The 16,551-nt window shown below is 50.6% G+C and overlaps 1 protein-coding gene across 11 annotated transcripts in view; it reads left to right on the forward strand.

The window, feature by feature from the left end:
* The window catches only part of LOC140395389 (putative uncharacterized protein MYH16), a 459,619-nt gene that overhangs the window by 236,750 nt on the left and 206,318 nt on the right, over positions 1–16,551 (forward strand). For 6 of the 11 annotated variants that reach the window (XM_072483089.1, XM_072483086.1, XM_072483091.1 and 3 more), the window contains one exon: positions 6,336–6,422. The exons of 4 other annotated variants lie outside the window; for them this stretch is intronic. In XM_072483089.1, coding sequence (XP_072339190.1) covers positions 6,336–6,422 — 87 coding nt within the window. The remainder of the gene's footprint in view (positions 1–6,335; positions 6,423–16,551) is intronic. One more of the 11 variants, XM_072483096.1, reaches the window with a different exon arrangement.

Here is a 16,551-nt window from a genome sequence, read left to right on the forward strand (position 1 = left end):
GTCATCTCGGACACCCTACGCCAGCAGCTCCTTAAAATAAAGCGCCTCACCCTAGCGACTGCCATCGAGACCTGCGTCCTCCACGAGAACGCGACCAGCCGGTACTCCCAAATCCAGGCGGCAGAAACGGCACGGCCCGGGTCCTACAAGGCGGAGCGGGTCCTGTCGATCGGGTTCCTCCTGGCCCGCGGCCCGGACGAGGGCGGCCATTTTGCGCGCTTTCCGAGGCCTCCCGCACTTGTACGCGCCAAAAGAGGGGGCATTGACGCAGAGGGACGTGATGCGCAGGCGCGCTCTACGCAGGACCGCACCGTGCATGCACAGTGGTGCAACGAACGGCATGACGTCACGACGTGCGGCAACTGTGGCTCCGCCCACTTAAAGCGGCAATGTCCGGCCAAAGCGCGACAATGCCTCCGCTGTGGCAGGATGGGCCACTACGCTGCCTGCTGTCGAGCAGCTCAACCTGCCAACTCCCAACAATACCACCAACCTCGCAGGGAAGTGCGGGCGATTCAGCCCCCCTACACCGAGTCATATCCAGATAGTATGCAGATCAGCGATACCGAAAACAGGGAGCCCTTCCGCATTGCGGTAATCCACAAGAACCGGATGTCCCCAAGTCGGAACCACCATCCGCTCTGCCAGTGCACAGCATTGATCCGGGCGATGAGTGGTGTGCCACCCGAACAGTTAACCAATCACAGATCACATTTCGCCTGGACACTGGTGCCTCCGCCAATCTCCTAGTATGGTCAGCCTTCCAGACCTTGAAGGTTAAACCACCGATTCTGCCATCCCACTGTCAGCTGGTTGACTACAATGGAAACGTCATCCCGGCCACGGGGTCCTGCCAGCTCGATGTTACACACAACTCACACAAAGCCACATTATCATTTGAAATTGTTGGATCCTCGAAGGACTCTGTTAGGCGCACAGGCGTGCAAGATCCTCCACCTCGTTCAGCGGGTTCACACTCAGGCACGTCCGATTTCCCAGATGCAGACTTTAGGGCGCAGCTCCACTCACTCCTCGCGCACAACCAGGAGGTTTTCGAGGGCATGGGCACACTGCCCTACACGTACAAAATACGGCTCAAACCGGACGCCACCCCGGTCGTTCACGCACCTCGTTGGGTCCCAGCACCACTTAAGGACCGCCTCAAGCAGCAGCTGCAGGACCTGCAGGACCAAGGAGTGCTTTCCCGGGTCACGGAGCCAACGCCATGGGTCAGCTCCATGGTGTGTGTCAAGAAGCCCTCCGGCGAGCTCCGGATCTGTATCGACTCAAAAGATTTGAATCACAACATTATGAGGGAACACTACCCCATACCCAAACGACAAGAAATCACGAGCGAAATGGCTCGGGCAAAAATATTCACCAAGCTTGATGCCTCAAAGGGCTTTTGGCAGATTCAATTGGATCAGTCCAGCAGGAAGCTGTGCACTTTCAACACTCCATTTGGCAGATACTGCTACAATAGGATGCCATTCGGCATCATCTCGGCCTCCGAGGTGTTCCATCGCATCATGGAACAGATGATGGAGGGCATCGAAGGGGTACGCATCTACGTAGATGACGTTATCGTCTGGTCCACCACACCACAGGAGCACAATCAGTCATCTCCAGCGTGTCTTTGCACGGATACGAGATCAGGGCCTGCGCCTCAACCGAGCCAAGTGCTCTTTTGGCCAGACTGAACTGAAGTTTTTTGGGGACCACATCTCCCGGTCGGGTGTGCGGCCGGATGCCGACAAAGTGGCAGCCATCGCAGCCATGCAGCAGCCGTCAGACAAGAAGGCAGTGCTGCACTTTCTTGGGATGGTCAACTTCCTGGGGAAGTTCATTCCTAACCTTGCTTCGCACACGACTGCTCTTCGCCACCTGGTCAGAAAGACAACGGAGTTCCAGTGGCTGCCCGCACACCAGAGTGAATGGGAGGAGCTCAAGGTCAAGCTCACCACTACCCCGGTACTGGCGTTTTTCGATACCACACGGGAAACAAAGATCTCAACTGACGCCAGCCAGTCCGGCATTGGAGCGGTACTCCTGCAACGGGACAACACCACATCATGGGCCCCGGTCGTTTATGCGTCGCGGGCCATTACCCTCACAGAACAGCCCTATGCGCAGATTGAGAAGGGGTGCCTAGGCCTGTTGACTGGCATCAACAAGTTTCACGACTATGTATATGGTCTTCCGCAGTTCACTGTGGAGACCGACCATTGCCCCCTGGTCGGCATCATTCAGAAGGACCTCAACGATATGACCCCTCGCCTCCAGCGCATTCTGCTCAAGCTCCGGAGGTACGACTTCCAAAGGAAGGATCTCATCATCGCAGATGCTCTGTCCAGGGCGGTCAACACACCGCCCGACTCGGAGAGGTTTGCTTGTCAGGTCGACGCACAAATAGCCTTCACATCGGCCAATCTGCCAGCCACTGATGCACGTCTGGCCCACATTCGCCGTGAGACTGCGGCTGTCCCCCTTCTACAGCGTGTGATGCACCACATGACGGAAGGGTGGCTCAAGGGGTAGTGCCCACAATTTTACAACGTCTGGGACGACTTGGCCGTCATTGATGGTGTCCTCTTGAAGTTGGACCGGATCGTGATCCCACACAGCATGCATCGGCTTGTCCTCGAACAACTGCACGAAGGCCATCTCGGAGTTGAAAAGTGTAGGCGGAGGGCCCCAAGAGGCTGCGTACTGGCCGGGCATCAGCGGCAACATCGCCAACATGGTGCTCAACTGCCCCACCTGCCAAAGGTTTCAGCCGGCGCAACCCCCTGAGACCCTTCAGCCCCTTGAGTTGGTCACGTCCCCCTGGGCGAAGGTGGGTGTGGACATCTTTCATGCGCTCGGCAGGGACTACATTATTCTGATTGACTACTTCTCAAGTTATCTGGAGGTCATACGCCTGCACGACACAACGTCATCAGCTGTCATCCGGGCATGCAAAGAAACCTTTGCTCGCCATGGAATTCCGCTCATCGTCATGTCTGACAACGGGCCTTGCTTTGCGAGCCAAGAATGGTCTTCCTTTGCCACTTCATACAACTTCACACACGTGACGTCCAGTCCCTTGCATCCTCAGTCGAATGGCAAGGCGGAAAAGGGCATCCACATTGTAAAGCGGCTCCTCTGCAAGGCTGTTGATGCTGGATCTGACTTCTGTTTAGCCCTGCTGGCCTATCGCTCGGCCCCACTGTCCACGGGCCTCTCGCCAGCCCAGCTGTTGATGGGTCGCACCTTCAGGACCACTGTGCCGTCCATTCATGTTCCTGAACCCGACTATACTCCAGTACTGCGAAGGATGCAACAACAGCGTGCTCAGCAGAAGGTGGCACATGACGCTCGGGCGACTGATCTTCCTGCCCTGGCGCCTGGAGACAACGTCCACATACACCTACCGGAGGGTGGCTGGTCGGCATATCGCCGAGGTTCTCCGCCACGTGGCTCCCCGCTCATTCCTGGTTCGTATGCCTGATGGCTCCATTCGCCGCCGTAATCGGCGGGCCCTTCGTCTGGTTCCGTGCTCGCTACGAGGTCATGCACCGGTGCCACGCCTCCTGTTGTCCCTGATGTCGACTTCGTTGAGCTTCCTGCCACTCTTCCTGCCTCTTCCTCTCTCGCCCGTGGCCAGGCCCATTCCTCAGCCGGTGGATCCTGACCCACCCTTGAGGCGGTCAACCCGAATTCGTCGCCCACTTGAGAGACTTGACTTATGAGCCTGTTAGCACATTTGACTCACTGAATTATTTTACAGCACTGTTAACGAGTTTCTTTTCTTGTCGTTCATTGTTCCAGAAGTTCTCTCTCGTCGTTGTTGATTGCATTTGTTCTGTTATTGGTACAACCTCGTTGTTCTGTTGCACCTGACACCTTCCTCTGTATATAGTTTAGCCTCATGTACATGTTGTAAATATTGCACACACATACTCAGATGCACTCAGTACACATTTCTTATGTATTAGCATATCGGCACATATCCTTTGTGAAAGGGGAAGATGTCATGATATCCACATTAACATATCATGGTGCAATCACACACACACACTGATGGACAGGTAGTTGGACCAACCAACACACACACAAGATCACAGCCAATCACCAGTGAGAGCACATGCACTATAAAACAGGGAACACCACAGTTCCCGCTCATTCTACCAGGAGATAGCTCAAGAGCACAGAGCTCACAGCGTGCCACTCAGACAAAGACCATGTGCTGAGTGCCTAACTAAGATAGTGATAGGGCTGCGTTCACAGGTTACCTGGTGAAGCACGTACCCAAGCCAACAGTTAGTTGTTACCGTTGTTTAGACAATAAAACAGAATTGTACCATCTACAGCCGTGTTGGATCATTTGTGTATCAGAACACCCAACACGACAGTCTCCTTGTTGCAAGTAAAATCATTTAACTTTAACTGTGTTGTTATCTGTTACGCTTCTTTCAGATGTTAAAGATTTCAACAGTTTACCACCGGGTTTTGCGACTCCTCCTGAACCAGCACTAAAACCCACCGTGATGGGTGTGCACCTGAGCTGGTGGAGGATGCAAGTCAGTGCTGTGATGGTTGTATTGGCGTGGAGTTCTTGTTTTCCACTCCCTCCTGCCTCCTTTCAGGGCTGTGGCTTGAAAATGTCTCTCCTCCACATCTCCTCTTCGTTTTCTCTTCCTTTCCTCTTTCATTTCTCCTCCTCTTTTCTCTGTTTCTCCTCCTGACTCTCCCCCCCCTCTCCTCTCCCCCCCTCTCCTCTCCCCCCCTCTCCTCTCCCCCCCTCTCCTCTCCCCCCCTCTCCTCTCCCCCCCTCTCCTCTCCCCCCCTCTCCTCTCCCCCCCTCTCCTCTCCCCCCCTCTCCTCTCCCCCCCTCTCCTCTCCCCCCCTCTCCTCTCCCCCCACATCTGTTCCTGGAGGCACCTGCAATTGATAAGGAAAGTGCAAGTGACAGCATCAGCTGCCTCCAAGCCAGAGGCTCATTCAAACCCAAGATTTCCATTGAATGGAAGAATCTTTACTGGGTGGATGTCCAACGCCATGCTCTTTCCAGCTTGATTTCTATGAGCTCTGAAGTCCGCTTCGCAAAATTGGTTAGAGCCCTCGGGTGTGGTCCACCCCTTCTGGTCTTTTGTTCCATTCTTTCCAGCTGTGGCAAAACTTCTGCCCAAGGAAGAGAATGCTTGAGAGGGCTTGCATGTTACATTGGTTGGAACGTTAGATTTTGGATCATTCCTCGGTCCTCCCCTTTGTAAGATATCCCAATTCTCTGCGGCAAGTTGTCACTGGTGCAAATTGGGCAGAAGGATTGTGGATTAGGGGAAGACTCATTCCTGCATGTGATGTGGAAGCTGCTTGTTCCCTCTGTTTGGAGTCCAGGTTCCCCCACCCCCACTCTGTGCAGTGTTGTATGTGTGCTGAAGAGTGAAGGAGACAGTGGTCACTCCACCACAGCAAGGGTGCACTGAAGTGGGGCTGTGATGCAGGAAATGCCATTTCCATTGCCACTGGCCCTAGGACCTTGACATTTTAGAGTCTTTGTAGATTGTGCAACCATGGATGAGAGTGACACTGGCAGCACAAGTAAGATCATCCATCCTCTTGCGGCACAGGGTTACCGACCTCCCGTGCACTTATGAAATCGGCCAACTAGGCCCATGCTGAAATCGGCCAACTAGGCCCATGCTGTGTTAGTGTCCCTGCTGGGCTGCCTCCTACTATCAGCCAGGTACAGTACATCCTTCCTGACCTACACATGATCGAGGAGAACATGCAGAGAGGTGTCGTTAAACTTAGGTGCCTGGCCTCCTCCTTCCCTTCTGGACATCTCCATTGGTAGGTGCTTACAGATGGATTCTGGGCGGCATCAAACACCCAGGTGCATCATTAATGAGGTCGGGGATGGAAGCTATGGCCTGGTTTCCTATCGGCCTCTGCAGCGAGAAACACAACACGTCTCCGCCCCGGGACTTAGTCTGAGTTGGGACAATTACACCCAAGGTTTCTACAATTCTCAATGGGTCGTCAGGCAAAGTGAAGGGCCTCACAGATTGGTGATGCACAATAATGCAGGACGTAGCGCAGAAAATGCTCTCCCAGAAATTGCATTTGAATGCAATCCATCAAAGTATAGATAAAAATGTCAAATTCTGCTGAAAATTAATCATATGTATATTGATCTACTGCAATAAATGCAATCAATGTTTATCTCAATTTATTAAAATGTGCAGTGATGTTGAAGCAATAATTTACTGTGGCCCTGGTTTTACTGTTGAGTAGACCACTAGATGGAGGTCCCATTGACTCTGTGTTCAAGACTTTAATCTCTTCTTCAGCACAGACTGGAAGACCTACAAGTTGAGGAAGACAAAGTAAACCATCTCATCAAATCCAACACTAAACTACAAGCACAGAGGGAAGAGGTGAGGCCAGGACCCATGGATAAGTGTGACTTACTTTGACTCCCAGTTAGAGATGACGTTGTAAAATCATTTCTTAAATGGACAGGAAAATCCTCAGCACGTCTGGCAACATCCGTGGAGAGAGAAGCAGAGTTAAGATTCCAAGTCAAGTGACTAGTCTTCAAAACGTTATTGAACCCGAAATCCTGACTCCAGTTTCCTTTTTGCAGTGCGGAAGGAGGCCATTCGGTCCATCGAGTCTGCACCGGCTCTTGGAAAGAGCACCCTACCCAACACCACACCTCCACCTTATCCCCATAACCCAGTAACCCCACTCAACACTAAGGGCAATTTTGGACACGAAGGGCAATTTAGCATGGCCAATCCACCTAACCTGCACATCTTTGGATATTGCCAGACCTGCCAAGTTTTTCCAGCACTTACTGGGTGGAATTTTATACTGGTGGGATTTTACAGTGCTGCCGAAGTTACTGAATTTTTGAGCGGCTTCCTGCATTTTATGACCCCCCCCCCCCCTTCACAACAAGACTGTAAAATTCCACCCTCTCTTTCTATTTCAGATTCCAAGGAACTGCAGTATTTTGCTTTTATCTTAAATGGATCGCCTTGCTTTCTGGTCAAGGGGGTGGGCAAATGTATTTCCCCCAACCGGTGTTAAGATTTACAAATGCTCCCTCCTGCTTCAGCATATATTTGATTTCAGAGTGGACACAAGGGGCGTAATTTTCCAAAAGAATGGCATAGTGCCAGTCTCGGTGCAAAAACCAGTGCGATTCCCGTCTGCCCCAGCAGCGCGATTCGGACTGCAATTTTTCGGCACTTTGAGAAAAAATAATTTCCCCACGTGAACAATGTCATGCCTGAGGTGCGAAGCATCTGATTCGCCTGCCTTGGGGTGTCACCTGAGCACTATAATCAAAGGAGCACTGCAATGAAACAGCTCCACCGCACTTGCTTTCATTCAAGCTGGGAAGATGGCAGCGAGGAAACCAGTTTCATGGAGGACCCTCACCCGTGTGCTAGTTGCCATGGAGGAGAGATGGGCAACAATATATTCTTCGAGCAGTCAGGAGACCTCCTGCAATATAACAAACCCTGCCTGGGAGACCGTCGCAACACTGGTCAGTGCTTGCACAAGATGACTGCAATGCAGCAAGAAGGTGAATGACTGTTTTGCCAGGCTACGTGTAGTCACCCCTCAGAATGTCACCTTGATCTGACATGCTGCCAACTAGCTGGGCCCCATCACCTGACCTCCCACAAGCTTCCTCACACCCCACTGCTGCTCCTCTTCATGCAGTGCCCACACATACCAGGTATCATCGACATTTAACCTGCCAGGCAGCCAGGTCACATCATCCCCATTTGTGTTTCTGCAGGAGAAGCTTGCTCAGAACCAACGTGAGAAAGGGAAGATGGGCACTGCGATGCCCGGGCTGAGGATCCTGACTCTTTTTGAGGAGAGAACCTTGGAGCTAGCAAGGGAGGCCTGTGCTGAGAGTGAGGTGGGCCTATGAGAGAAAAGTGAAAAACTACTGCATGTTCATTCAAATGACCAATATCTCAAATGAGCTCTGTGTAACCCAGACCATTGACCTGGGTGTGTACTAATATCATATTCTGTTCCTTGCAGGAACAATACCTGATCAGCCTGGTCCACCCACCAGTGTTCCACCGCCCACCCTCAGCACAGTAGCACAGTGGTTAACATAAGCTTCACAGCTCCTGGGTCCTAGGTTCGATTCCGGCTTGGGTCACCGTCTGTGCGGAGTCTGCACGTTCTCCCCATATCTGCGTGGGTTTCCTCCAGGTGCTCCGGTTTCCTCCCACAGTCCAAAGATGAGCAGGTTAAGTGGATTGGCCATGCTAAATTGCCCTTAGTGTCCAAAAAGGTGAAGTGGGGTTCCTGGGTTCCAGGGATAGGGTGGAGGTGTGGGATTAAGTAGGGTGCTCTTTCCAAGAGCTGGTGCAGATTCTATGGGCCGAATGGCCTCACTCTGCACTGTAACATCTATGAACACTACCTTGAGGCTACACGGCAGTCAACCACATCCTCCACCTGTGCAGAAACACACACCTTGGTGGGCGACCCGAGCGGGCAGGCTTCTGGGTCACTATCTGGTGAGCGTCACACTGCATCGCATGCACACTAGGTGGAGACAGGAACATCGCAAGGATCGGACAGTCAGAAGACTGCAAGATCCCAGGACTCTGCTGTGCCCCAGCCAGGATTCGTACCTCGGGACAAGCCTCAGCTGCTGGAGATGCAAAGGCAGGGCGGGAATACCAGGAGGGGTTGTCAGCGACACTTCTGCAACTGCAAGACTGAAAGGGGGAGTCCGAAAGCCTTCTGCCACAGGAGATAATGCCGGCAATGTGTGGCATCCAGGCCAACACGGTAAGGGTGGCATCCACAGTGGAAAATCTGGAGCTGGAGGCCAGATCCACGGTCGGAGACCTCCGAAGCATGGCTCAGTTCCTAAGATCTGTGGCTTGAGTACTTCAACTTCATGGCACAGACAATAGTGGACCTCCTGGACTGACAGCCCCAGATGATGTTGAGGTTTCTGGACCTCACTCCAGGTGCCCAATTACTCCATGTGTACCCGGAGGCAAGATGATCCACGAGACCCAGGGAGTGCCCAGCAAATCTGAATCCCTCCTTCCCGAGACCTGTGCAACTTAGGCTCCGTGGACAGACCATAGTGATGCCACAACACCAGTGCCACCTGAATGTAGGCCGGTCCTCTAGCACTCAGCACATCAGTGGACGGCTGCTAAGGGCTTCTCCGGCAACATGGTGTGGAAGGCAACAGGCCGCTGCCAGCTTTGATGTGGCTTTGAGAACACACCGAGACATAGTGGGAGTGTTTGCAAGATTCAGGGATTGTAGGGGCACAGCGTGGGCATCGATGAGGCACTAGTAGTTCGGGGACATTGTCACTTAACACATTTTGATACATCTCCACATTAAATATTATTGTTACCCACCATTTTAACGCCTCGGATTTAACCCACCTTTCAGCGGCACAACGCTTCACCGGATTGGTGCACAGCCATTCTCAATGGGTCTCCCTTTGCACCAAACGATTAGGCCCTCTCAGAACAAATATTTCAATCGCAGTGACAGGACTCAGGCATGATTCAGTGAACCCTGGACCCTCATCCCATGCCCTCTCTAGAGCAAAGGGACAGAGGAATATAGTGCAGACTCTCACTCAGACCTGACCCAGGGGGCCAGCATGCTGGCAGCAGACAGACAGAAGTCAGATACAAGCAGAAGCGGAGGAGCATCACAGACAATTCCTCACTGCAAATCTTCATCATCCTCCTGCTTTGACCGGGCAACAGGCACTCAAGAACACCCCAACCCCAGCACCCTGATGATTGATATCTCCGCCATCTTCATCCACTGGTCATAGAGGGGTCACAATGTCCTGGGGGATCATGTTAGTGAGCTCACCTTCCTCTATCAAGAGGGAGGGGATGAGGACGTCTCTAGCCTTTCTGCTCAGGTGCATTCTCACCCCCACCCAACCTCAAGTCTTCTCAGTGGGCTCTTACTTGGGAGCCCTCAGGCATGTCCTTCTCACCCGAGGGTGCTCATCCTCAGGAATCTCCTCGCCCAATTGCAGAGCCAGGTTGTGGAGGACACAACAGACCATGTGGAGGATCCTCTGAGGGCTGTACGGAGGGCTCCTCCAAACCTGTCAAGGTAGCGGAACTGCATCTTCAATAGGCCGATGCACTGCTCGATGGCAGCTTGGGTCGCTCTGTGTGCCACATTACACCTGGTCTCCGCGGCGGTTTGTGGCCTCCACTCTGGCATCATAAACCACAACCTGATGGTATATCCCTTGTCCCCAAGGAGCCACCCCTGTAGCCTGGGGTGTCCTTCAAAAGATTCCAGGGATCTGTGACTGGCCGAGGATATATCTGTCATGCACGCTCCCTGGAAAATGAGCACACGTTTGGTGGTTACTGAGGGAGCGGGGGCCCCTCCAGTTGATGAAGGGAACTCCCTGGTCCCATGGGGCGCAGAGAGCGACAAGGGTGCAGTCTATCGCCCCCTACACCTGTGGCAGACAAGCTATGTGCCCAAACCCCGTAGCCCTTACATCCTGCTGGGCCTGGTCCAAGTCAAAGTGAATCTAGCCCAGAGCCTGTGCATACAGTGCATCTATTACCTCACGGGTGCACTAATGGGCGGTTGCCTATGAAATATCATGGAGGTCCCTTGTGAAGCCTTGGAATGACCCTGCAGCATAGATGTTGAATGCGGCCATGACCTTGATGGTCACAGGGAGTGGATGTCCTCTGCTAACACGTGGTGCCAAGTCTGCGAGGACATGGCACATGTGCCACACAGCCTCCTTCGTAAGGCAGAATTTTCGACGGCAGATGATGTTGGACAGCTCCATGAAGGACACACGCGTCCTGTAGACCTTGGTCTTCTTCTGCACCTTCGTGCCCCCTGCATGGCTGGTGCGGCCATCGGTCCTTGATCCTGCCCTGCAAGGATCTTGTTCTGCAAGGCCTTCCTTTGGATTCGCCGCACGTTGCTGCTGGAGTCTGTGCTCCTCCAGCATAATGATTAATGAGATAGTCAACTCCACTGTCTCCATCCTGATATTGATCGGAATGCTGCAAGGGGTGAGAGAGAAAGAGGGAATCAGGTTGGTGTCGCAATTGCTGACCATCATTATCTCCCCTGACCCATTGGCCTTCCTGACCTGTAATCAGCCAGTTCTAAAGCTTCGCCAGCAGGAATTGCACACTCCCAGCTCAGGTGCCTTCCCGTCTCCAGAACATGACTGGCCCCAGCCTAAGCCCTCACCCACTTGAACTCGCCTGTAACCTTCCATCTGGGTTTCCCCTCCCATAAGCTCACTACCACTTGGTGTTCTTACAGGAGGGTGATGTACTCCCTCATCCCAACTGGTCAAGATCAACCACACGGTTATGTCCACCTGGTGGATGTTGCTGGATCCTGAAGGGCAGACATTGGGTTCCTGCCACAGAAGTGACCTGATTGCCGCTTCATTCCATGCCACCAAAGTTTGAACCTTGAGGCTTGACACTGTGGGAGCTGACTTTGCCAAGGGTTGACCCTTGATGGCTAATTAGTGTCACAAACATGAGTCTCGGGACTATTAGAGGGCACAATTGCTTTCTGCTTCAGAGGGAGCCAGCCGTAATCTTACTCAGGCTGCATAATTCAGAAACATCATTGCTGTCATGGCTCAACACTTAAGTCTCCTAAACAGCTAATCCATAGGTTGAGCTCCCCCCATTGGGTGTGCACTTTGTTGCTGTTGCTTTCTCTTTCAGGATCTCATCCACCCAGCCCATTAGGCCTGGCTCCATGACTCACATTACATCCCACCCCTTACCTATGTGCCCTGCAGCCGCCCCCCACCCCAGACTCCCATGCCACAGACTGCATCCGCACACAACACAGACAGCAGACTTACACAGCATTGAAGGTAGACTCAAGGACCGGCATCAACTGCGACCCCACCCTGCTACGCAGATACAGCTTTGTGCCCCCAATAACTACCCTCCTCTTTCTCTGACCCCCCTCCAGACACCCCCGAATCCAAGCACCCCCGACCACCCCCAGACGGAGTTGTCCGTTAGTGTCTTTCCCCTTGGACTCCCTGGTACTTAGTGGAGACAGTGGTGCTCCCCTCCTTCCTCCCTCTCAGAGATCATGGCACCTGCTTTCCATTTTTAAAAGTCAGTAGTAGTTTGTGCACAACATTGGGTGGGATTCTCTGGCCTCCCCGTGGGAGGCAGCCTGCCATTGGCCAGCGGCAGGATCTTCTGATCCCACCTCCGTCAATGAGATTTCTCATTGAATCCACCCTACACCATCGGGAAACCCGTGGAGGGGTTGCACCGTCAGTGGGACTGGAAGACCCTGGCAGAGTGAACAGCTGGAAGATGGTGGCCATTCTCTGATAAACAACATAATCGACGGGTTTCTCCGACCCCACGGCAGGGGGGGGGGGGCGCAAATCATGCGACGCCACTCCGCTGCCGGTCCGCCGATTCTCTGGCGACCAGAGAATCGGCGGCAATGGCGCGGTCGGCACGGTGCCAGGCGCTCAAAGCGCCCCCCCCCCCCCAGCGATTCTCCGCGCTCGAAGCTGAATGCCGGCACCGTACGCGTGTGGTCCTACCCGGCGGGACCGCGCCGTTCATGCTGCGGGGGCCATCCTGGCGTGGGGGAGGGGGGAATCCGACTCCGACTCCAGGGAGGGCCTCCACGGTGGCCTGGCCCACGATCGGGGCCTACCGATCAACGGGCGGGCTTATCCCAGGGGGGCCTATGTTCCTCCGCGCCAGGACCCTGTAGGGCTCCGCCATGTTGCGCGGGGGGGGGGGGGGGCTGCGCAGAGAAGGCAACCCACGCGCAAACTCGAACCGGCTGTGGCGCACATGCGCGAACTTGCGCCAGCCGTGCTGGTGCCCCTATTGGCATCGGAGCTGCGCGAGGCACTCCAGTGCCGTGCTGGCCTCCTGTGCGGCCAGATTACGCCATCGTAAAAAGCTCCCGCCCAATGTTCCTGGTTACCTCTATAATAAATAAATAACTCTGAATGCCAAAAGAATGTTAATTAAAAGTTTGTCCCCCACTCTTGGTGTATTTTCACCCACTGTTTAACCTATTTGAAAAGATATATTACTGGACATTTCCTCCAGCCTTCCTTGAGTTTGCTCAATGATTGAACTTGCCAATAAGCACTTTTAGAACCTTTTACAATGTTGTTATCGATAGAAAACATGAGAAAGTAGAGGTACAGATTAGTTTTACAGTGAAGGCGAGGTTGAAGATATAATGAGGCACAAGTAATTTATATAGCAAGATAGGTGTTAATTATGTGCTCAGAGACAAGTTTATTACGTGGTGAAATAAAAGATAATTATGGAGCAAGGATCACATTATGTATAGTGCATACAGGTTAGCTATGTGGTGAAATACAAATTAGTTATGTGGTGAGATACAGCCTAATTATCTCATTAATTGCACGTGATTTATGTAGTTCTGCACATTAAATTTGTTGCGAAGGATGAACAGAGGGACAATTGTTTAATTAATTTCATCAAGACACAATATATTCCAACAGTTTTTGCTGCTGAATTTGGCACTGTAAACATTGAAGAACAATGGCCAAAGTGCCATTTAATGATCTCAGTGGAGGTGGTCATAAATTGCCCTCCTGTAAGTGAATTCTGGAAAGTGTAAGGTACTGGCCACTGTCCTGAGAGTGAGCTGTGATTGAAAGAAAGTCTTCAAAGTGAATGGTCTCACTGAGTTGTGGTGGTTTTACAATTAACTTGAAGTCAATCAGATGGAATTGAGAAAACCTGCATGAGTCTCACTCAGAGGGCTCCATTCACCCAAACTTTCTAAGTGTAATCTTTAGTAGTGGGAAATGCGGAGAGATTCCAGCCAGATGGGTCAGCGCAATCCACATCGTAATCAGTCCACACCTCAGCATTTTTCTGGGGTGATTGGTGTGGTTTTTGGAGAGCAGTAGTGAGTCTCACTTGCTTCACGTTGAGCCAGCGGGTGAGAGATCTGAAAGGGCCCGAGGAATTCAACTTAAAGCCGAATCTGAATATGTTCATGAAGTTTTAAGTATGCTAATCTGGTTCGGGCCCTCACCAGATCACGTCACCAACCTGGGGTGGGGAAAGTCTCAAAATGAGTTCTCACCGGCACAAATAGTGTTATGGCCCTTTCGCAAGAGTCTCCAGGTATAACCCAATTTGAGGCAGAGCAAGTGGGGCTGGAGAACGACCCCAAAACAAAAGGGCCTGAAAAATGGCAATACCACATAGCTACTACTGGTAGCAGTGGGCATTTAAGATTCAAGCACATTGTTCTGGGCCAGTCATATGTAGGCCAAACCAGGTAAGGATGACAGATTTTCTTCTTAATGAACCAGATTGTTTTTTTTTTTTTTTTTAAATGACAGTTGTGTTTCAAGGTCACAGTTTCTGAGGCTAGTATGTAATTCCAGATTTTATTAATTGAAGTTAAATTCCACCAGCTGCCAGTGCAATTTGAACCCACATCCCCAGAGCATTTATCTGTGGATTGTTCGTCAAGTGGCATTACCACAATTTCCTCCGAAGACACTGTAAGAGACACACCCCAGACCCAGAACAATGTGGTTGACTCTGGAATGCCCTCTGCAATAAAGTTCAAAGCCACTTCGTTTAGGGATGGGCCTTCCAGTGAGATCCCATGAAACAATAAGTTTTTTTAAAAATTGGTGGTTTGAGGAAAAAATATTAGCCAAGACAGCATGACAAGCTCTTCTTCAAAATGTGGCATAAGTTTACCATCTCACCTGAAAGCCAGCATACCTGACAGCGCAGCAACCTGCATTGGAGCCATTGTTCAGTGTGAACACAAAGCCACGACCCTCTTATTTGGAGACAAGAGTACAGCCAATTTAATCACTTGACTTGGAAAGGGGGCTTGCACATTAATGGCATTATCCCAGTGTGACTGGTATACGATTGCACTTTGAAATTAGTGGCTAATTATGGTTTTAAAGTCTGTGAGATTCTTTGCCCTGTGCAGATTGCAGCTGACCTTGCTTTGAGTAATTTGTACCATGTGCAGAAATAATAGGCAATGAACTGAGGTAAAATACCACTAAACTGACCTCTGCAACCAATTAGCATAGATCATTATAAAAATAAACTACCACACAGAGATTATGTTTTTAGCCAATAAACTATGACTAGAGCAATAATCATTAAACCTGTTCCATGGCATTTATAATTGAATTGCTGGACCAATGCTGATTAAAACTGTGGCAAGTAAATAGGGCTGTTTAGTTTAAAATTAGGTCTTCATCCCAATTCTGTTTATGCAACAAAAGCATTGGTTGAGTTTCTAGAAAGAGCGCACTGTTATAAATGAGAGCCTAAATTTTGAACGGGACTCCTTTTGTGTTGCGGTGATCAATTTAATTCAGCTTCATTGTTGCAGTTCACTGGAGCTCCAGTCTGCTGTCCAGGGGAAGAGAAAGAAATCAGGTTCCTCATTGAATGAAAAGAATTGAATCATTTATTAAATCTGAACTAAAACAAATAAATACTGGAGCTAGACAATAGATTCAGCATTAACTTTAAAGAGAGAAGACATTTTATTGTTCTCTCTCGATATCTCTACATTAGAGCGCAGAGCTGAAAATATGTTTTGTCAGCTGACAAGTGTGCTCTATTCTAAATTGGGGATTGCTGTTTCTAGAATGAGTGGAACCACCGTACAGGTGACCACTTTCCCAAACATCAGTGTTATGTCTGCAAGTATGGTTTCAACATGACCTTTCAATATAAATATTGGACAGGACACCAGGAAGAATTGTTTGAAATGGTGCTGTGGAATGTTTTCTTGGACCATTCTCTGATGGCAGAATCTGTTTGTATAGGCCACAAGTTAGAGTAAGACTTGCATTTATATGGTGCTTTTTACTGCCCTCCAATGTAGTGGTGGGCAATCTGCCTGGGGCCACATGCTCATTTCTCATACTGGCCATCAGGATTCTGAGTATGGTCCACAAGACATTTTGTTGACTGTTGTCCACGTCACATTCTGCTGGTTTTCATCACTGGAGTTTTTTTCTGCTGGTATGTCTGAAGTGATGCACACTCAAAGCAAGGGTAAGTGAAGTGAGGTGCATGCTGATTGCTCACATTGACTGTGAGAGCTGTGCATCCAACCAAAGCATAGATATTTCTTTGTTTTTACGACTTGAAGTTGATGACTGGTCTATTAATGTATGAACAATTAAACATTTCCTCGAACTTGTTATGAAATATTTAGTGTGTATTAAATGTATTTAAACTTATTCAAGGGTCATAGTTAGTGAACAAACCAGATTTCAATCTTGTGTCCACTGAGATGAAGGAGGGCCACTCATGTGGCCCACTCACTAGCCTAGGTTGCCCATCACTGCTCTGAAGTACAGTAATTTTGAAGTGTATTCGCTGTTTAAAATGTAGCAGTCAAGTAACAAGCTCTTTAGTTTAAAATGAGGCTTCCATCTCTTGTTCAATATATTAGTTTTTGGACAATAATATGTAATGAAAAGTTTAAAAA

The sequence above is a fragment of the Scyliorhinus torazame genome, chromosome 18 (genome assembly GCF_047496885.1).
Source record: "Scyliorhinus torazame isolate Kashiwa2021f chromosome 18, sScyTor2.1, whole genome shotgun sequence".
NCBI classification, from domain to species: Eukaryota; Metazoa; Chordata; class Chondrichthyes; order Carcharhiniformes; family Scyliorhinidae; genus Scyliorhinus; species Scyliorhinus torazame.